Raw genomic sequence first — 22,309 nt, forward strand, 5'->3', positions numbered from 1 at the left:
TCTCTAAAAAGTGTGTCTTCAAAAGTGCTTTCATACTAACTATTTAAACACATAGATAGCTGACAGACTGGAGGAGATAGGGGTCATACCAAATTAAACACAAAAAGAGGACAAGATGGTAATTTGATGGTAATTTGATTGTCAGTCTGTTGATGCGTAGCTTTGCAGTATGTCAATTTAATAGTGGTGTAAAATTTTACCACAAGCACAATGGCGGTGATGCAGACATCGCTTACCTGTTTCAAGATGGTGTAATTTGAGCCATCCACGCTCAGCTTACGGATCTCATGGTGGTCGGCCATAATGAGAAAAGGCTCTTCAGCTGAAAAGTGGAACATGAAGCATTAGAGGACCATTGGGACTTGCAGCTATGCGGAGTGGAGAGATGAGAAAATCAGCCTGACCTGAGACAGCCTTGCATGTGTTGGGGTTGCGCTCCAAGGCTTCATAGCCGTCCACGCACAGACACTTGAAGGAGCCATAAGTGTTGATGCAGCGCTGACTACAAGGAAGGATGGTGGAGCATTCATCAACATCCACACACGTCTTCCCATCATCCTTCAGGTAGAAACCAGGCCAACATTTACACTGAAGACAGAAAAACACATTTGGTCAAGACTCCTCGAAATGCAAGACAAGAGTCTCAGTTTAGACATGTCTGAATGCACTGCACTTTTTAGGCCTATTTTTATATCATGCTGCATTGTTATTATAGAGGAAGTGCACTTAACCCTAAGAAACACATCATAGATCACTTATTGTCTTTTTTTAGGTGAGGGGAAGGAGCATTTAGGGGGATATAGCAGGCCAATAGTAAATGCAATATAGAAGTGGTTTACACCATCAGAAAGATGGGAATCTGAAGATTTATTTGAGAAGCTCAGCACTGTGTGTCAAGTAGTACTAGTCATACATTATAATAAATGTTGTGTTTTGGTTAGGAGCCTATTCAAATGTTGAACGTTTAGAGTGTATAACATTATGATAGTAGGATATGATGGACATTCCCATGTTCACTAGCAATTTTTGGTTTTTGGTTTATATACAGTCATGGAAAAAATTATTAGATCACCCTTTTTCTTCAATTTCTTGTTAATTTTAATGCATGGTACAACTAAACGTACATTTGTTTGGACAAATATAATGATAACAACAAAAATAGCTCATAAGAGTTTAATTTAACAGCTGATATCTAGACATTTTCCATGGTTTTCTTGATGATAGCCAAACTCATTTTCAAGAAAACCAGGGGAAATGTCTAGATATGAGCTCTTAAATTAAACTTTTTGAGGTGTTTTTGTTGATGAAAACTTGTCAAAACTCCCTCCAAACACAGCACAAGAAAAACAATGATGTGATTTGGTATCAAAAAGTTTTGACCTTTGGAGATTTCTGCAAGAATTGGATTTTCAGTGAGTGGATGGCGAGCACTGCTCAAAAATGCCTGAATGTCCTAGGTCTCTAGTATGTGTTGTAAAGTTTAATGAGCCTGTGATTATCTCAGAGGTCACAGCAGGTCATTGTATACATTGAAGCTTAAAAAAATGCACTCACAACAATGAAATGCTACCATGGGGACTAACCTCATCACACATGAATGCAACTGGGCTCATTGAACCCACAAGAGTCTCAGCTGTCCAGTCATACTCATCCGCATTTATGACTGTTTAGGGACCCCAGTATGCAGACATTTTTAAACACATATGCAATTAAGACATTCCTACCAAGCAAAAAAAACGCATGATTTTTGTCCCAAACTGCATGGGATTACCATAAAGTTGGCATTACTGTAAAGGGGAGACCCGCGGGTGCCCATAGAACCCATTTTCATTCAGATATCTTGAGGGACGCCTGTGAACATAGCCAGCCAGTTTTTTCCCTTGCTGAAATTTTGCCTAAATTTGGAATGTTATTTGGCCCCCTTCACTAAAACAGAGTCTGATACAGCCTCATGAAGCAAGTAATGTTGGCTGAGATCACCAGTGATCCCGTGGGTAAACAGTCTGTGCTTTTACAGCAATTTTAGATCAATCTGTACCAACAGACGAGAGACTCCAGTGCTTTTGTTTGCAGGTAAGCAACAACTATGTATCAATAGCTAGGATCTTAAATCTATACTGACATCAAAGCTGTGATGTAGACATACTGTACCATGGCTAAAAAAATTCCATCTCTCTTCAGTGAGTGACCAGGCCCTCTCAAAATAACTCAAAGTGCTTGAATCAGCTGCTATGGACCCACAGCAAATCCCTTTCTTATCCACAGTTATAACCTTGAGGGCCTTTCTGCTGATCTCCCTGTTCAGGCCACAAATGGATGAGCTGAGGGTCTGCATTGATGTGCTCTCTGTCCAGCTCTGCCCCTGACATGACAGGGAAGAGAGGTTTTCTGTGCTTTCAGACACTTTTCTGATGCAGTGAGCACTGTCTTACGGAACAGTAAGAGAGGGAAATCCAGGGACGAAGGTATAAACCGCAGCAGTCTGACGAACAGTGACGGCCACTGGAGCACTCCAGCGGACGTGGCCTTGACCTGGATTCAACCCTAACATCACATGCCACATTGCCAGGCACCGTACAGTCAGCGGGCACAGTGAGGGGGCACAGACAGTTGTTGGCATATCATTAGAGTCTCCTTACAGCGTTCAAGGTTATTTGAAAAGGGAGAAACTAAATGTATGTATGCTCCAACCCATCATTATCTGTTTAATTATGTGCAAAGTTAGGCTTGATTCATTATCGGTCATTAATCATTAATGTTCACACTAAAACTAATATAACCTCCACATTTCACCTGCTGCTAATGATGCGAGCTTAGAACTGTAGGTCAGGAAAGTCTACAGAAGTAGGACACATTATAGCTGTGACTCATATTAACAAATGAACACTCTGGGTTCAGTGATTTTGAATTCGGGGGGCAATTTGCTTTAGCCCGAAACCACAATGACTAGCTCATAAATTGCTCTAAATATTTCCAATAGTTATATTTCCATCTGGTTTAAGCTTTAACCGGAGGGAAACAGATTTATGGACTAACTGCTAGCAAGTGATTGTGAGGAGGGATGTGCTTTCCAGCGACTGAACTGCGATTGGTCCACCAGTCACTTACCTTGTATCCTACAGGAAGATCTTGGCAGTCCTGTGTGCACCCACTGACTCTGCGGTTCAAGCATTCGTTCACATTACAGTTCCTCTCATCTGAGCGGTCCCCACAATCATCTCTCCCATCACAGAGATTCCCCTGAGAGATGCAGCGTCCATTGGAGCACATGAAGAAAGAGCCATTGCACAAGCTTCCTGAAAAGAGAGAGACACGAGTGTCACTGGCACTACGCCCTGTTATATCTGAACAAAGTTGGGGAATGTTTTTAAACTGACAATGGATCTCGACAGATTAATTCCTTTCAAGAAAGCTCTCCTGGTTGTAACGCCTTTTGTTTCCGCCATATGTCCCCGCCAGTTTCCTGGGTGAGTGGTGACACTGATGAAGAGATTCCAGTCGCGAGCCAAACGGCAAAGTCTTACCTGCGGCCAGACATTTGAGGTTCAGAGGCAGTTCGTCAGAGTGGTCGGGACAGTCTGCGTAGCCGTCACACTCCCACTGAGAGCTGAGAAGACAGCGGCCATCCCCGCAGCGAAATTCCTCTGATCCACAGGAGCGATAGACTGAAGAAAGAGAGATAGATGCTTTTTTTTCAGCAAGCTACACTTGGGCTCAGTACTGACACAGCTTCACTTTAGGATGGAACTTTGGCAGGTTAAAATAGAAATACTGAAAAACAAAGTTTTCTTTAGCCAATGTTCGTATGGCAGTGAAGCACCCTCATGGTGTGGATAGAATCATTGCTGATTTAACAAATCAAGCCATCTGGAGGTATAATGGTGTGCACAGCTGCATTAGCTAGCATTTCAAGTACAGTATAAATGTTTCATCAGCACAAGTCATCCCAAATCAAGACTGGGACAGAGGAATCCCTGTAGTTCACACACCAAAATCTATATATGCCCAAATAAAACCTGTTTGTCCTTCTGTTTACAAGTATCACAATATCAAATTAAAATAATAATGATCCAGAAACACACAGGACAGAATGTCAGACTGGCCTGATTTATAATAAACCAGCTGCAAAAGAATAAAGGTAAGCATTTTCATCATCAAAAGCTTAAAATAAGAAGACATCTTGCTCTGGAATGCACCGTTTATTTTAGTTACAATATTCATCAATAGGAACAATAGACAACCCTTGATGTAGACATTTAGGGCCAGGGTTTAGGAAATGCAGTCACTTTATATAACATTGTTCTCCAAATATTTTTTTTCTTTTCAATACGTTAATTTTAGTTTTTGCAACAGTATTTGCTGTTGATCCTGCTTCATTTCTTTCCTGTATGTTCTCCACTTGATGGGCAATCTTGACACCAATTGACGTCTATGACAGGATTATTTCACAAGTAGCCAGTTTAGTAATGTTAACTAAGACCACTAAAAAATGTAATTGTCGTCAGATGATAGCCGATTGATTCTGAGGTTGCATTTCAGCGAATGTTTTCAGCCTCTGTTGCTGTAAATATGGACATTTTACCTGTCAACTAAAGCCTTCTTAAACCTGATTGGTCAATAGTACTCGGACTACAACAGAAACTAGAACACTTGAGATGCCAAAATCGTGCTTAAAGATTCTGTATTCATATACATAGTTTGTTCAAACAGATTACCTGCATGGTGAAACATATTTTTATTCACTTTAATATTGTCTACTACCAACGGGAACCCCTTTTCTTAAAAATGTGCAGAGTTCAATTGATATACGTAGAAAAGAGTACAAAAAAAGTCCACCATCGCTGTGTTGCAACTAAAACTACCTAGTGCACCTTTTAATCAGGGCCTGTTCATAAACCATTGGTGAATATTGAGAGCAAAACAGAAAGATAAATCTACTTGCCACATTCCACTGACTCATCCGACCCATCTCCACAGTCGTCATCATGGTCACAGACGAATCGCTGGGGGATGCATGCTTTGTTGCGGCAGCGAAACGAGCTGTCATCACATGTGTTGTTGGGAGCTAATGGATGAAGATGCATTCAAAGGTTAATCAATTAAAAAACATTACTGGCATAGCATGCAATGTGCATCAATATTAGTAAGCCTATACAACTCCTCTGGTCTCTGGATTGTCTCATTGCATTTTACTGTAGAAGTTTCAATGGTTCAGAACCAGTTTGTGGAAGGCGATGCAGATTACACCACTTAGAGAAGTCTGCAATTGTGCAAAAACTTCCATTGTGCATTACTACCCACGATATACGTATTTTGCTTTTGTTGCTTGAAATAAAATTTGCAAGGGGATTTGCTGTAGGTGTAAGTGGGTTTCATGCGCTATTGTTTTACACAATTAAATTTAAAATTCAGCATAACTGTAAACAAGCAATGATTTCTTAATTCTGGGATTACATCATGTTTCTCTTATAATTGCAGAGAAATGTTAAACTAGAGTTTACCACAGCCAGCTGCAGAAAGTTCATCACTCCCATCAGGACAGTCCCTTTCACCATCACAGAGCCAGCGTTTGGGAACACAGGCGTACGACCCGGGGCAGCTGAACAGCCCTGGAGCACATGTCACTGAGCCTGAGAGCAAAACAGAACCATATGGTCTACTTTCAAAGAGAAAACAACAGGTTAAATAGCTATACCGCAGAGGCACTAAACTGAAGCAGATGTATTTTGATTTATTAGGATGTTATATTCTGTTATCAGCGAACATTAACCAGTAATTCCAATAAATCAAAGCACTTGATCTGCCCTCATAGGAGACATCAAACTCTATTGCAACTTATAGAATAAGGTTTTTGGTTATTGACTTCAATTGATACACCTTTTTTACCTAAACAAACACATTTTCATTGTGCAGAAATTCCCCCTATGCTAGCTAACAAATAATGACTGCTGTTATGAGTACCATTTTTTTTTTTACAGAGATTCTGTTAGTCAGCAGTACTTCCCTCCTATCTTAGGACTGCCCTTTAAGGCAAAAACAAACAGAAAAAAATAAGTGATTGCACTGAGAAAGGTAAACACAGAAGTTCAATTAGGCATGTATAGCTAAAATGCATATCTTGTTTTTGACAAGAATTGTGCCTGGGAAACCTTTGGGCCATTCCATTTATATTTCCTTGACACTCCATTACAATCCAATTACACAACCAATGTTCACAGCAATTCTTGTCTCTTTATTGTGGTTGGATTCTTTTTATTTTATTCTAGATTTCATTACACACACATCTCATTTGCCCATTGAAGAAGCTGTGCCTCTTGGGCCTCAGTGATGAAAAATCTGTTTGCCTCAGTGCCTGCTTGAATCATCAGAAATGCCTGCGGTCTCATTTGTTGTCTCATTAAGATTGTTTCATTTCTGTCCATTCATTTCCAGCTCTGCTAGGGGAACACATTGGGGCTGTCACACGTAATGTAGCGGATGTGACCTTTTACACCGTCAGAAGATTTCTCGTGACATCTGAAAGGGCACTAACCGCAGATCTGCACGCTCTCGTCGAGGCCGTCCTCGCAGTCGTTCTCCCCGTCGCACAGCCATTGTTTGGCAATGCACTTGTTCTTTGAGCAGGCAAACTGGTTCCACAAGCATGATGAGTCTGCAGAGGGCAGTGTGGAAAGAAATTTCAATGCCATAAATCAAACAAAGTGAGGGGGGAACAACAACAAAAAACGGCATACCCTATAGAAGGGGTAGAGTGCTTTTAATCAAAACACAACAAGTGGGCTGGCTTCTATTCGCCCCATGGCTCGCTCGTTTTTCTCTGTGTTTTTTTTCCTGCTTAGCAGCACGCATGAGTGTAGCTGTCACACAAAGAAGTGTAAATATATATATTTTCCTTCTCCTTCACAAAAGAAGACATTTTGATGAATGCTCCCTGTTTCTGTGCAGGGAAATAAAAACATCAACTGAACACAAAACAGCTGCCTAGATTAAATATCTTGTTATTATCAAAGCACTTAAGTTTTAATTATTAAGGTGTGTTTTCTCTTATTTTAATTTGAAAGGAAACCAGGCTACAGGGGTGATGAGAAACAGTTGGGTGTCAACTTAGAGAGCACTCTGCTGATCACTGTGTAAAACGCTATTGTGTAAAATGTGGATATTTTCATAATCCGTGCTGAGTTTGTGTCACTGAGCCACCCACTCTCCCCGGGGAGTCGTTCTGTGGTCGCTTTCTCTCAGATGTCAGGCCTGGCAAAGTCTGCCAGAGCTTTGATGAGATGTTGAGAGAGGGGAAGGGGGGGTGTGTGCTCCAGGTCACAGCACAGTACAAGGAATTATGGATCCTGCTGAGGGCGGGGGGGAGGGATGGGGGGTCTCTCACACTGCGTTGCTTTCCTTCCTGTCTAACTTTGTACATCACACCAGATTTAGGTGCCTTGATATGATGATGTAAGATACAGAGGAGATAAACATTAAATGGCTATATCGGGAAACCAGGATAATCCAGACTTTCTGTAGGTGATACTAAATTTGCACTTCAAATGCTGCTTCCACAGCTGTTTCAAGTGTATAACAAAATAGTAGGTCCACGGCACATTAAATGTATCAAAGAAAGTCTTTCAAGTCTCATTTTCAATAGCGTTTCACATAGCAGAAAAGCGCATTATGCATTGTGAAGTGACAAATGACTATTTCATCTAATCAGATGTGGAATTTGAAATTTCTGAAATGTAATGACATTTTCCTCAAACCACTTTGGCTTTGCAGTCAGATTATCAGTGGCTGGAGCTTTTTATATGGTAATTAACTCAGAGGAATGGGAATATTGTCTATTTGTCCTGAAAACGCTATTCAGAACTTCTCAAAGAATCGTGGCATAATTCATATCGGCCCTGATATAAGCACATTTGAAGCATGGGATGTTATCATTTCACACAGGCACAAATGACATTTTTAGATAAAGGAGGAGAAATGCTGTTCATGTGTTATGCATCTCTCTAACAACATTCATGGCCAATTTACAAAATAAATCAGATAACTGGAAGAGCATTAAATATGAAAACTAGATTGCACTGAACTGCCTTCCTCTATCTGCTGCAACTGAAATGTGAACAAAGGTTCTGGTTAATTATACAGGAAGAGCAAAGCAGACAAGTAAGAGATCCACAACATCTTAGTCAAACACTCTCAAAGCCAAAGACATTTAAGTTCTATGGTCACATTTTATTTGTGTTATTCTTCTTGAAAATAGCCCGGTCCCAAACTAATAGGGTCGGTCTGTTTGATGGCAAAATGAATCACACATAAACAAGACGACAAGTCAACAGCCAGGCTGTGAGGCTGTATTCAGGCACAGTGGAGCCAATGTGCATGTCAGCATGCTAACAGGCTCATAATGATAATGTTAACATGTCTTAGTTTAGTGTAGTAGCATGCTAACAATTGCTTATTAGCATCATACACAAAGCACAGCTGAGGCTGATGGTGATGTCATTACTCTTACAACCAAAATACTGCACACATTTCACCTGACCTAATGATGGCACTAGATGATAAGTGAAGGCATCAGCAAAGCTATTTCAATTCATCCTGATAGGATCCTGTCTGTACCAAGCATCAGGGCAATCACGATTATAGTAAAAGTCATGACCATTTTTCAGTAGGATACATCCCCTCTGAGCCCCAAATGTCTGTAGAAAAAGTTGTGTCAATCCCCCAAGGTCCATCAGGTTGTGATATTTCACTAGCCATCTGAGAAACTGTCATAAGAAACTGTTTGGAAAAGGGCAATGCCCTTTGGAAAAACTTCAGCCAATCAGATCCCTGACCCATATGATTACCACTATGCACTGCCAGCAGAGCCAGTTGGTAAATCAAACTCTTGCTGAACTCAGTCAGGAGAAGAGCACAAACATCTTTTCTCAAGAAAAGCCTTGGGTGATGTTATTTCTACTTCTTTCAATGAAGAAATTCTCTCCAGTTCTGATATAACTTAAGGTATTTCAGCTTCTACGCTGACCTCTTTAGGAGCTACCTTTGTTGTTTTGAACAGTCACAACAGACACATATCTGCCAGTAGCTCCGTACAGGATTTATTGGACTGATTGGTCCAATTTGTTCAGACAAAAATGCATCACTCTTGAATCCTGAGATGTATTTTCATGTGATTTCCGTTTCTTATGATCCGCTATTTTTGCGTGATCTCATGATATCAATATTTCACCAAATAAGTGACATTTTGACGTGCTAGTGCTGCTAAATGAAAGTTCAAGGGATCACCACAGTAGATATCTGTATTAAATATTATGGAAAGCCATCCAATAGTTCATCCAATAGCAAAACACAATACATATTAACTTCATGGTGGTGCTCTATGAAACGACAGTGGCTCTTCAAAGTCATTAGGAACAGAAGAAAGGGGTAGGCAACATGTTCCCTCAATGTTTTTATGTGTCTGGAATCTGATGTGATTGGTCGATAATTGCAGTAGTTACATCTCACAGAGAATGTAATGCAATCCCCAGTACTTACTGCTGACCGCTTCGTGACTTGTTACGCTCTATTAGGCTAGACCATACAGTCTGATAGCTAGACAATACAATAGGCTGACAACTGAAACACAGGCAGTGAGTGTTTTGACACTGTGTGTGTGTGTGTGTATGTGGACTAGTCCATCAGATCTAATTACCTTGAGAACGTGTGTGAAGGTGATGAAGCTTAACAGCTACTCTGACCACCTACATTAAAGCGCCCAGTCCATTTTGCTTTGGTGCCAAAAGCAATGACACGTGAAAGGGTGTGTGCGTGCAAGCTATTGGTTTTGAGGGCAAATTATATTATAATCCATACCATGACTTAATTATGGTCCTCCCGTTTAATTGGAGAGATCTTGACTTTGTCATGGTAACTTCTGCATACATTAACACGGATCAAAGCTTAGGTAAGAATGCTCTCGCTGCCTCTGGTGAGGGAAGCAGAGGAGTGGCATTGCACTGTGTAATCCTTTCATATGCCACCGCTTTCTATTGAACCCACATTTCCATCTCCTGTATAACCAATTCGGTGACTGATGCCTCATTAATTAATTGTTACACTGGAAGTGCTGTATATTATAATTCAAAGGGAGAAAGGGGAAAAACTTGTGTCCTCAACAGCCTCGCTCTGAATTCAGGGGCGGAATTAGACTTTCAAACAAGCAGCAACACCCACATCTCAAATCTCAAACACACAATAAGAGGGAGCAAAACAAAGTGGAGAGAAATTTCCTTATGGCACGATAAGCAATCATCTCTTGTCTTTCTGTCTCCTCCTTATATACTGTATGTAATATTTGTTGCAGGCCTGGATCTATTCAAATGACAAAAGCAATACGACAAATAGCTTCTTGTTAATGGGAAATAAATATCCTTCCGACAGCCGACGGTGTTGTGCACAGCAAACAAACACCTCATCTATTTCTAAAAGATCATTTCAGTTTATTGTGAAGAAGCTCTTGCATGAGAGGTAAGATATGTTGGTTTACCACACTGGAATTCATCTGCTCCGTCTTCACAGTCTTTCTGGCCGTCGCACAGCCACACGCTGGAGATGCAGTTCCCGCTTGGACAAGCAAAGTGGCCCTCCTCGCATTTCTGCCCATGGGAAACTGGGACGAACAACAAAACCACATCAGCCCTCTGGGCATTAGCAATGATTGAGGTCATTATCTTCTCCTAAGCTCCCTCTGAATCTCTTATTCCACCGTCATAATCATCTCTAAAAATGAGATCTGTCTTAAGTCTTTTGTAATTGAAGCTGGCTTCCTTAATCTGCCTTCTAATGCACACACAAAAAATGTGCATCTTTGTGTGTGTTTGTGCTTGGTGCTCACCCTGGCAGTTTGTCTCATCTGCGTAGTCTCCACAGTCATTTGCACCATCGCAGATCCATGCCGGGTGGATGCACAGTGAGGTGGAGTTGCAGCTGATGAAATCCTTTTCTTTCACCCCCAGCTTGTAAAAGTGAGAGCAGTCGGTGTGGTCTGAATACAAAACACAGCACCACAATAATTGTCTTGTCACAATTGGAAGTTAGGGTGGAGGTAAGGGTGAGAGGGGTGGTACTCAATCTGATGCGAGCGATGGGCGCAGATTAAAGTTTTGATCTGCTACAGCTAGAGCTGTGTATATACATTTACATGTTACTGTAACTGCAATGCAAATCACACGCTGAAGGACTTACTGCAGTTTTTTTCATCCGAGGCGTCGGCGCAGTCAATGACCTGGTTACACCAGGCTGAGCTGGGTACACAGCTCCCGTCTTTGCACGATGATTCTGATGAGCCACACGTGACATCTGGGGGAGAGAATTAGCATTTCAAAAAGATAACAGAAACAGCACTCAGAGGCAGTTACAGGTACAGCTCACAACAACACTTAAACTCCTTGCTGGGGATGGTTAAAATTAGCTCGCGGTTGCAAACTGGCAGACAGGAAAAAAAAAGGTTTCTGATGAGTTGGAGTACTTTTGGAGTAAATTTTGCCTCTCTGCTTTCATTATCGGTTTATAACAAACATAATACTGTAATTGCATTTTCTAATGGCAATACAGAATGCTATGGTTGATGTCCTATTAAAAAGAAAAAACTGGAGGTGACGCATCATAGTAAGATAAAGTCCTTCCTGAAATCTCTGACCGCTGAGTTGGAAAGTCCACATTAATTATGAGAACACCACTATCTCCTTGTGGGTTTAATCAGTTGGTACAGTATAAGAATTCTCTACACCAACATTGTCCCACTATAGTCCAATTATAGAAGGTAAATTAGCACAACTGTACTTTTTATTTCTCCATCAAGGTCAAAACAAAAGACAGTGTGTCCATATTGAAGGGACACAAACTAATGTCCAGGCAGCTTTTGAGGATGGGGGATTGGAGCCGCTTTGATTGTGCGCACTCTTTATGATCTTGGGGCTCATTAGACAGTGAAGGCTTAGCGCAGCATGAGGCCTAGCGTGCCGTATTAATATAAGCATTAGTGTCGCTGGATCCTGCCCTCAGAGGGAGGACGGATTGAACGGGAGATCAAACGGCTGTGACTCACTGCTACAGAAAGCTTCATCAGAGTTATCCCCACAGTCATCGATCCTGTCACAGAAACGGCTGTTGGCCACACACCGTTGGTTGTAGCAGGGTCTGAAACCCTTCCGACAGCTCCTGTTGTCTGAACACAGTGAAATGCATAAATGTGTTAGAAATGAACAACTGCTTGCCTCTTTTTGCACTGGCAAAATCAATGACAGGCAGCAGTCAACAATCAATTACTTCCACAACAATTCTATATCAGACCAACATGTTTTTCTTATTCTCTACATTGTAAAAAAAAATCTGAAAAAGAGCTGGAAGCACATCTACTCTTTCTCCCTCATTGAGAAAATGGGGATCTGGACTCGTGGCCAGCCTACCAATGCTGCTCGCACTAGGTTGACCGGTGAAAAGAGCAGTGCACATCAAAATGCCCTATCTGACTCACTATCTGTGTCACTGGCTGTCATTGCTATATTGCAGTTACAAGGCTGAAATGTTCAGCAAAGTAAAATTGTGAAGTGTTTCTTACCACAGTACTGCATCTTCTCATCTGATTTATCTTTGCAGTGGGCAATACCGTCACAGGTTAGTTGGTAGTTTATGCACTCTCCATTCCCACACTCAAATTCAGTGTGGATGTTGCAGGAGGAATTTTCTGCTGCAGAAGAAGACAATGAACGATGACTGTCAAAATCTTAAGTCCAGCTGTGCATTGGATAGATTCATACATACATATGAACTCATTTCACCGCCTACTGTAGTGAACTCCACATTTACTCCAGCTAACAGTATTGGCCCAACATTTGAAAATGTCAAAGCTATATTTAAAAAGCCCATTACATCAGTAACTCACCTTGAAATTAGGTTGTAAAATGTTAGGTGTATCCTGATATTTGTTGCTAGCTAAATTTTATTTAATCTAGTCAACATTGTACTTTTAACAAAACCCAACAATAAATACCTTTTCAGACCAAACTCTGTTTTTAAAAAAAAATACTCTTCTGGAATTCTTCCTGTTCTGGTAATACGCAGAATTTGGGTGTGGTAGAGAAAGTCTTTCGTCCTCTACCATGACATCCAGGCGACCATCCAACTCTACTGAGTCAATTGCCATTTTTAGTTTGGCCAAACCTCCCTCGTTTGAACAGCTCCTCCTACCTTATGGTCTATCCTCACATTGCATTTCAAATTCAACTAGCAATCTGTCAAATTAGAAAGCCAGACACCATTGAAATGCTTCTGTTTTGGGACTTTGAGCAGGTAACCTTATGCTTTCCTCTTATCTGTTGGCATGAAGTCACACAACATTATAGCTTCATTTTTCCTGAGCAGTATTGACTATGACTACTGGAATCATTACAAACTTACTGCTTAGTTAAAGAGAAAGAGAGCAGCTTCTGTTTTTCCTGATCATGTGGTCAAAGGAATCAATTTAATTTAAAGGTTTATATAACCAGCACTAATAAGAGCTTAACCTGAGTGTGGACAGAAGCCAGGTTACACTATGCATATACACATACATCCATACAGAGTGTCATTACAATCAATTTCTGGCACTGAGAATGTTTCAACGGTTAGCATGCTTGGTTTAATTAAATCTGAAGCTCCTTGTGACTTACACACACATCTGTTGTCGTCTAACAGCACACGTTCTCCACGGCAGGAGCAGTTGACCCTGCCATATGGGGTCAGGAGACAAAGGTCGCCGCAGCCTCCGTTCATGTGTCGGCATGGAGACAGCTCACCTTCATTAACAATCAAACAGAATTGATTAAGCGGTCAGAAGCAGTCAAAGGAGAAATCTCTACTGGGACACTGTTTTTGATGTCATCAGTCGAAGATGTTAAATACACTCATTGAGTTATCGTCTGAGCCCTCCTCGTCTATGGTATTATTAGTGAGTCATATACAGATAAACCTTACAGGGGAGCTATTATGCTTTTTATTAATTTCTCTCATATATATACAGTCTTGGAAAAAAATATTAGACCATTGTTTTCTTCAAATTCTTGTTCTTTTTAATGCTAGTACAACTAAATGTACATTTATTCGGACAAATATAATAACAACAAAAATAGAAAAAAATAATTTTCCATGGTTGTCTTGATAATAAGGAAGGGCTAGATATCAGCTCTTAAATTAAACTCTTATGAGCTATTTTTGTTGTTTTCATTATATTTGTCCAAACAAATGTACCTTTAGTTGTACTTACTTACTTACGCCTACCGCCCAGCTTTGGGCATAGGCCACAAACAAAGACTCTCCAGTTGTCTCGTCCTGGGCCAACCTCTCCAGCTGTCTCCATGTATGGCCAGATCTCTTCACATCTGCCTCCAGGTCATGCCGCCAACTGTTTCTTGGTCTGCCTCTCTTCCTTTTTCCTTGTGGATTCCAGAAGAGGGCATGTCTGGTGGTATTAGATGCAGGCTTGCGAAGGGTATGGCCAATCCATTTCCAGTGTCTTCATGGTCATGATCTCATCCTCAATATGCTCCTGTTCTGTTTGATGCCATAGCTCCAGGTTGCTGATTTTACTTTAAGGATTCGTCTGAGACAGGTGTTTATAAAAGACTGGATTTTCTTTGTAGTGGTGACAGTTGTTCTCCGGGTCTCTGATCCATACAGAAGAACAGGTTTCACCATGGAATTAAATATCCTAATCTTGGTGCTCTTCGGCAGCTCAGAGGATCCCTATCCCTATACATTCTTCAGCTGATGGAAAGCTGCCCTCGCCCTTCAAATTTGGACTTTCACATCTGTATGTGTCCCTCCCTGCTTGTCAACTATACTGCCAAGATAGGTGAAGCTTTCCACTTCCTCTAGTGCTTCTCTCTCTAACCTAATGTGTTTTGTTTTGTTATTGTTGATTTTAAGTATCTTGCTCTTCCCTTTGTGTATAATGAGGCTGAGGCTTGCTGACTGGGCTGAGATGGTGGTGGTCTTCTCCTGCATTTGTTGCTGGGTGTGGGAAAGAAGTGCTAGGTCATCAGCAAAGTCTAGGTCATCCAACATTATCCATTGGTTTCCACTAGATGCCATTGGATGCCATACCTTTAGTTGTATCAGGCATTAAAATGAACAATACAGTGAAGAAAACAAGGATGGTCCAATTTGTTTTCCATAAGTATATATATATTTTTGTTGTTGTATATTTATGTTCCATGGTCAAGTTATATGCAAATGTTTTTTTTTCAACTTGTGACGGGTCTCTATATTCAGTCTTATGGTCCAAGCCTGTTATTGCAGTGTTAACATTACATGCACTGCTACATGTAGCTAAATGCTAACGTCAGGGAAACCTATAATCACATTTATATCACATTTTTGCTGAAATATATTTGTATTTGTATATTTGTGTAGTTTTTGGTTAAGAAGCATTTATTGGTGATTTTTCACCTCTGCAATAATGGATGCCACAGACGCTAAGAGCAACAAGATGCAGAAGAGTGGGAAATGCTGACCATTCAAAGGAGTTTTAAAGGATGAGGGTCTAAGGCGCTACAATAGAGCATCCCAGACAGTGGGTGAATACACGTGCAGCAGCATTAGGCAGTATGACAAAAATGTCTTTTTTGAACACTTGAGCATGTTAAAAATGTACAAACCAAAATACAAGTTTGAGCCTAAAAAAGGGAAGTTGGCACAGAATTTAGATTCTGTATGCTTACTCTAGGAAGGATGCATTTCGAAAATTGTTGGTAAATGTGAAACGGCACTCTCAGAGCCTTAAACCAAACCTGATCATTACTGTTAATGGGTGAGACAGCTGATATAGATTTTCTCCAGTTAAATTCAATTACAGTTGAGATGGAAATGTCAGTGCGTTTGTTTTGCTATTGTTTGTTATCACAGTTATCACATGGACAAATGGCAGAGTTTCATCAAGGAGAACGGGATTTGTGTCCCGTGTGAAAACAAAAATAAATGACTTTTTATGTAACTTATCTGTCGTTATGGGTGGTATTGCCAAAAGGTCTATTCTGTCTGTTGTTCAGGGCTACCACTATGCTCACTGAGAGGTAGCAGATATATTACAATGCTGCATATTTGCTCTTTCTCTGCCTGGGGTGCTCTGTTGAAAACCTGTGTAGCTCTGTGGGAATCATATAATGCACTAAATCGCATGGCCACAATGTAAACATAACACCTGAAACAAAATGTGGCTTGTTCTGAGAAAAAAACAAACAAGAGAGGTAGTATCAAGTGCAAGCGTTCAGAGACACGCATGTCCACTGGAGACCCTCTGTTATTAGCTGCCCTCCAGCCATGAGTATTTTATTCATGAGAGAAGAAACAGCTCCTCTGTTCTGCAGCTCAGGTAAACCTTTTGTATGATTATTTAGATTCAAGATATTCATGTAAAGGAAAATGCAACAAGAGGTTAACAATATAAATGTGGAAAATGGATACATTTATTATCAGATCAACCATTGTTGGTCACTGCACGTTATGCTGTAGACCTGCAGCTGTGCCCCTGCAGATCATAGGATGGGCTTATTTTCCACGACGAGATAAACGAGGAACAGCGTGACTCTCGGAATCTGAGTCCAGCCAGGGGGACGCGCTAAAGCCCACTTCCCTTTGTCCTACTTGGAAATAAAACTTTATACGACACTTAAGAGACTCCCTTTACAACATTGGCTACTTTTTTATTAATTACCTCTGAAACTTAAGTTTCTGGCCATTCTAAATAAGACCACATTCATTTATCATACCCGCTGTGTTTGTGCATCAAAATGAGAAGCTAGTTAGTAAAGCCTTTAGGATATAACCATGGTCCGATATTATCCACCATCACTGATCAGAGATATCATATCTTTGTATTAGACTTTTTATTTGATTCTTAGTGGTCATTTCAAATCTCTTCCTGGTTGGTTGCGTTGCAGGTGAGGACCAGGGGGTCTTAACATCTTGGGCCCCTGGGCCTTTGCCCGGGAGCCTTGTTCACTAACCCATCCACATACTTTTAGCATTCATAGTATATCGTTTTTATAATAATAGTTAATCGCTATTTAATAGGTTTTTTATTAGATTACATTCACTTTACTATTATTTTTTTTAAACAATGCACTAAACTATCTTTAAGATTTTGTAATACTGCATATAAAGACCATATAAATATCCTGCCTCAATGCATTCAAACAACAACACAACACAAACTAATGTTTTATGTTAATGTTATATTTAACAGGAACACTACACAATAAATGTATTGCACCAGATAAGCTAAAGGCCCGTTTCCATCTGTAGTCCCTGAAGCACCAGTGATGCACAGCTGATGATAGTTGGTGGTGAATTAAAACATTACATGTTGAAAAACCTTGATATTTGGATTGGCCTCAAATATCCAGACTCCGTCTGGCTTTATTACTTACTCAAATGAAAAAATGTCAAGCCCTTGGGGGAGGAAACTGTATGTATGCCTCAAAAACAAACTGAAACTGTAAGAGTGGCCCAGAAAAGCACAGTTTCCTTTAATATTCTCATTTTGCTAGAGTAAAAAGTACAAACAGCAACATATTTACTTTGGTCTATTGCCATAACAACACTAACATAATGAATATGCACATGTGTAAACTCCAGGCCATAAGCACACATCATCACACAGGCACCTGCACACACATAATACACAAATATTTGCAGACACAACACTGCATCCAATGGTCATTAAATCAAGCTCATCTCCAGGTGTTTAAATACTCACAGTTGTTTGTGTCCCTGGCCACAGCTATAATTCCCATTGGTTGATGAGGTATGTCTGCTCGGAGCACCTTGGTATCCCCGCCTGTGTATTTGTTTGATCTCAGCACAGACCTGCGGGCCCAGTCCGACCAGTAGATAAAATCTGCATAGATGGCAAGTCCGTAGAAGTTTCCAGGTCCCGATTTAACGATGACCTAAAAAATAAAAAAGAGCAAATGACTCGTTAGCACTGCTTTCTATCTCACTCTCTAGATTTAAGGCTTGTGCTTTCAAATGCCACTCTGGTATTAGCACATGTACAGTATATGTGAATGATACGCCAGATTAGATGAAACAGTGATAACGGGGGAATTCATATAGTGCATACTGTCAATATTTGCACTTTCATCTACAAACCAATAACTCTTTTCATGATCTGGCTGGAAAAGGAATCAACAGAATTTTGAGTGCAACCCTTGGAATAAATGTGAAGGATAATGTTTCAAGTCATTAATCAACACATCACCCCCGCCGCCCATATGACTGCTTAACCCAGATGTTGTGGGAGTAAATGACAGTGCCATTGGCAGGGAGGCAGGAATCCATCAGATGCCTCCTTGTGGGACTCTCCAGGCTTGTGTGTGGGGAGGGAGAGTGGGGTGCAGGATCAGAGCCTCCAGCAGCTCTGTAGTCTCAGCCATTAGTGGGACAGGCTTGTAAGCAGCATCACATTAGCCCTGTGCCATACTGGGATTAATAGGACAGGTGTTGATTAAAGGAGCCCAGCGTGTGGAAGCAACAACTGGCCATCAGGCGAGTGAGAGACAGAAACAGAGGAAGCGAGAGAAAGAGAGGGAAAATAGAGCGCCAGATGGGGTCTGATGGAACATATTGATGGGAAATTAGATTTGGGAGACATTAAGTTTACAGCCAGCAACATATTACTCCTGTGCGGAACTCGTGTTTTGGATAAATGTGAACATATTTCATACATCCTTATCACTATTTCAATGATCAGCAGTTGTAAAAAAAAAAAAAGGTACTTCATTTGTGTCGACGAACTCCAGATCGATGACCTCAATGAGACCCAGTTTTACAAGGCAACATAAACATGCCCAGAGAGCACACTGCTGACATGGAACTTCATTGATACTAACTATTTCTAGACAGTTCTGAATTTATCTTCTCTCCATTCATGGTAAAAAAAAAGGGCATCTTTTCCCTGCCAAACATGCTGACATCTTTCCTTGTCATGCACCCCACTGCCCTTTGTGAAACACAGCCTTCATTAACAACATAGGTCTCCTCTCTAAATGGCACGGGGGAGTGAGCCATGCCACAACTACTTCTCTGCCGCCAACCACACTGTCAGCATGTAATGGCACTGCTGCAGAGAACAGGGGTATCCGGGCCCTCGAAGACACTCCACAACCATCCAAGTCTTAATTCATATGACTCAATACCAAAATGGTGTTCTATAATTTTCTTTATTTGTATCTATTCTCGAGCATAACACATTTTTGTATTCCATAATGACATTTTGCAGCCTTTTGCAAAATGTCTGAGAACACAGCAAAGTAACAAGCAGTTTTCAGCTTCTTCTTCTTCTTCTTCTTCCTGTTAGGATTTTCACAAGTGCAGTTTGAGGAAGTGATGAAGTTGACAATTAGCTACCTCTGTTTAATTTACACATTTTAATTGGAATGGTGAATCTGCGCCCAGAGCAGTTTCACTGCAAAGCCTTCATTAGCAGGACTACACTGCAGCAAGGGCAAGGGGGGACCCAAAGGTGAAGACTTTCTGAGCCTTGTGACCCGGCTCAGCAAACATATGGGTAACTAATTGAGATGGGCCAAGTTGCTGATCCACTGAGGTCACGTCAAGCAAAAACTGAAATCCAAAGCAAAAAAGGCCATCGTGTACCTTAATCTTTTATATATCCATTTCTATATCCAGCTGGGATTTTATAAATTATGCATTCAGTTTTTCATGGACAAAATGAGAATTCCCTTCACTGAGATTCTTTACTTTATGAGGGAACGACTTCTGTGACTAAGGAAACCATCTGTACCCTCAGAGCTGAGATATCAGAAAGAACATCAAGCGGTATTTCAGATCCTATCCGCTGTATAGAGGATCATGTTTCAGGAGCTCAATAGGGATGAGAGATTAAATGGAAGACAAAAACCCATTTCATTTCAGGAGAAAAGGGCAATCAAGATCAATCTGACATCTTTGTTTTTCTTATGTTTTATAATAAATCATTTCCATTACTGAGAGAAAAAAGTGAAAAATATATTCTAACAAGTGAGTCATTGGGTCGTTTTCATAAAAAAAGAAAATATTCTTTGATTCATGGGGATTTCAAAGGCTTGCTTACAACAATGTGAAACTTTAATTAAAATGTTGATGCTTTGTATAATGGCAAAAAATGTAATATGGTTATGGGAAGTAAAAGGTCACAATTTTTACAGAGGGTAATTTAGCCAACCACAACCCCTTTACTAGGGAGGCATTACTGTCATACATACATGTCTGCTGGAACCGTCGTAGTCACATCGCTCAATTTTGCCAAGGCTTCCATCTGAAAAGTAGATCTTCTCTGCTTTGTGGTCAATAGTCAGTCCGTTGGGTGTGAGGATGTCAGAACTGATGATAATTCTCATGTTCTTGCCTACTAAGGTGGATCTCATGATGCTGGGCCTCTGCTCATTCCAGTTGGTCCAAAACATCAGGCTGTCATGTGAGAGGACAAGGAAACCAAATAATGAATTAATAGTTAGTAGACAATTCATCTTAATGTGTAGATGTCACATCAAAGAAGCACCACCTCACCTTAGTACCTATACAACGGAATATGTGGTTAGTGTTGGGAATTCAAACAAAACTACTTAGTTATGGTTAGGCAAAAACTAACAACTAATACAATCCTAATACAACTTATTTTAGGAAATAGCTCAGGATATGAAAAGCAGTCTCCTGGGTGGACTGTTTTGCTCTTTATACTATGTTACCTGCCTTATTGTTGTAACCAATTTGCATTGGTGTTTTCTTAAAAGTGTGGTGTGTCTCATATAGACACTAAAAAGGTTGCATTGGTATCAGATGTTAATGGCAAAACAGCATCATTTAATGGCCTGGGTATAAGACCCATCTGACAAGAAGTACAAAACAAGTATTTGTAGTCTAAAATTGAATTGGCCAGTAGAAATAATTGTTTTTTGTAAGAGTGGGGGAGGGAATGCTGACACACCAACAAAACAAGCCCTAATGAACAGGGCAATGTGTTTTCCTTGAATTAAATTTCTGGAGATTTATGCAGTCGTGTCAGTCAGTTATCAACATGTTGCCAAAACCTCCATGGCCCGTCATCCTCCCCCTTTTTACCCTGAAGGAGCACAGATAAAGTGTAGCTCAGTTTCAATTTGATAAAACGGATTAGCATCGCACATTGTTAGATAGAGGTCATTTATTCATATTCTCCTATGTGAGGACTTGGAAGAATATGAAAAACACAGATAATAGCAACAGAGTAAATAAATGAAAGATATATATCTTGGCTTATATGGGTTTGTGAGATGGATGGTGCATGTTTTAAATCCACAGCTATGCAAGAAAACCTTGGAAAAAAAGAGGAGGGTGTTACAAATTACAGAAAAACCTTTTTCCGTTCCTGAACTCTCATTTCATACTATGATGAAGTCATGGGAAGTCCACTCTAGTGTGATAATAAGGATTTAGGTCAGAAGTCACAACCAGGGAGTGTTAATTAATCACTTGAGTTTGAGTTCTAATTATCAGACAGTGCTTCTGGAGTGCGATGGATATGGTGCCAAATTGCCAACCAAGGATATAGTCTGAGGTCAAGAAATTAATTTAGTTAGTACAACAGGAGGAACAGGATACTCACTCTTTTCAGACTCCTTACACACATTTCATATTCATGAATATGCAAGTGTTAAATCTGAACTAGATGTGACAGGAATACTGAGGTGTTATTTTCTGAACAACAGACAACACCTTTTCCAAGAGATTTACTTATTAATTTTTTATAGCTGTTGCACAAATCAAACTGTTAAAGGAAATATATATTCAAAAAGCTACGGGTGCAGCTCACAAAAGATTAAATCACTTACACCTGAAATGTAGAAATGCTGACCAAAACACAACATACAGTATCACAGACAGAATGCAACAAAGCCTTGGCACTTGAATGTTTTATAGTTTAAACTCTGGCAGCAACCTTCCGTATGAAATGTAATTAATTTATTGGCTTTCCAGAGCATTTCATTGTCAAAGCTACTTGTAGCAGAGTATGCACAAGCTTCTACGAAGAAATACAAGACTTATGTTCTCTACATGACAGAATGCTGGTATGTTACATCTTCTCGACCGTTAAAAACAGCTTTTCCTAATTCAATTTGACACTAAATAGGTCTGAGACAATGAAGATGGAGTATTGTAAAGTATATGGTGTCATCAGGCAATCTTTCCACATGACCGGGTCCGCATCATATGTTGTGAAATTGTCAAAAAACGCAGTATTAAACACAGGAAACAT

The 22,309-nt window shown here is 40.3% G+C and overlaps 1 protein-coding gene across 1 annotated transcript in view; it reads right to left on the minus strand.

Annotated features, from left to right (window-relative positions):
• The window catches only part of lrp1bb (low density lipoprotein receptor-related protein 1Bb), a 289,380-nt gene that overhangs the window by 60,727 nt on the left and 206,344 nt on the right, over positions 1–22,309 (minus strand). The window contains exons 42-56 of the mRNA XM_059343018.1: positions 20,280–20,484; positions 17,771–17,963; positions 13,686–13,811; positions 12,596–12,724; positions 12,083–12,202; positions 11,221–11,334; positions 10,871–11,020; positions 10,523–10,645; positions 6,533–6,652; positions 5,502–5,630; positions 4,943–5,065; positions 3,525–3,665; positions 3,109–3,296; positions 405–588; positions 237–322 (exon numbers count right to left, since the gene is read on the minus strand). Of these exons, the coding sequence (XP_059199001.1) occupies positions 237–322; positions 405–588; positions 3,109–3,296; positions 3,525–3,665; positions 4,943–5,065; positions 5,502–5,630; positions 6,533–6,652; positions 10,523–10,645; positions 10,871–11,020; positions 11,221–11,334; positions 12,083–12,202; positions 12,596–12,724; positions 13,686–13,811; positions 17,771–17,963; positions 20,280–20,484 (2,131 nt within the window). The remainder of the gene's footprint in view (positions 1–236; positions 323–404; positions 589–3,108; positions 3,297–3,524; positions 3,666–4,942; positions 5,066–5,501; positions 5,631–6,532; positions 6,653–10,522; positions 10,646–10,870; positions 11,021–11,220; positions 11,335–12,082; positions 12,203–12,595; positions 12,725–13,685; positions 13,812–17,770; positions 17,964–20,279; positions 20,485–22,309) is intronic.

Source organism: Centropristis striata, chromosome 10, assembly GCF_030273125.1.
Source record: "Centropristis striata isolate RG_2023a ecotype Rhode Island chromosome 10, C.striata_1.0, whole genome shotgun sequence".
NCBI lineage: Eukaryota > Metazoa > Chordata > Actinopteri > Perciformes > Serranidae > Centropristis > Centropristis striata.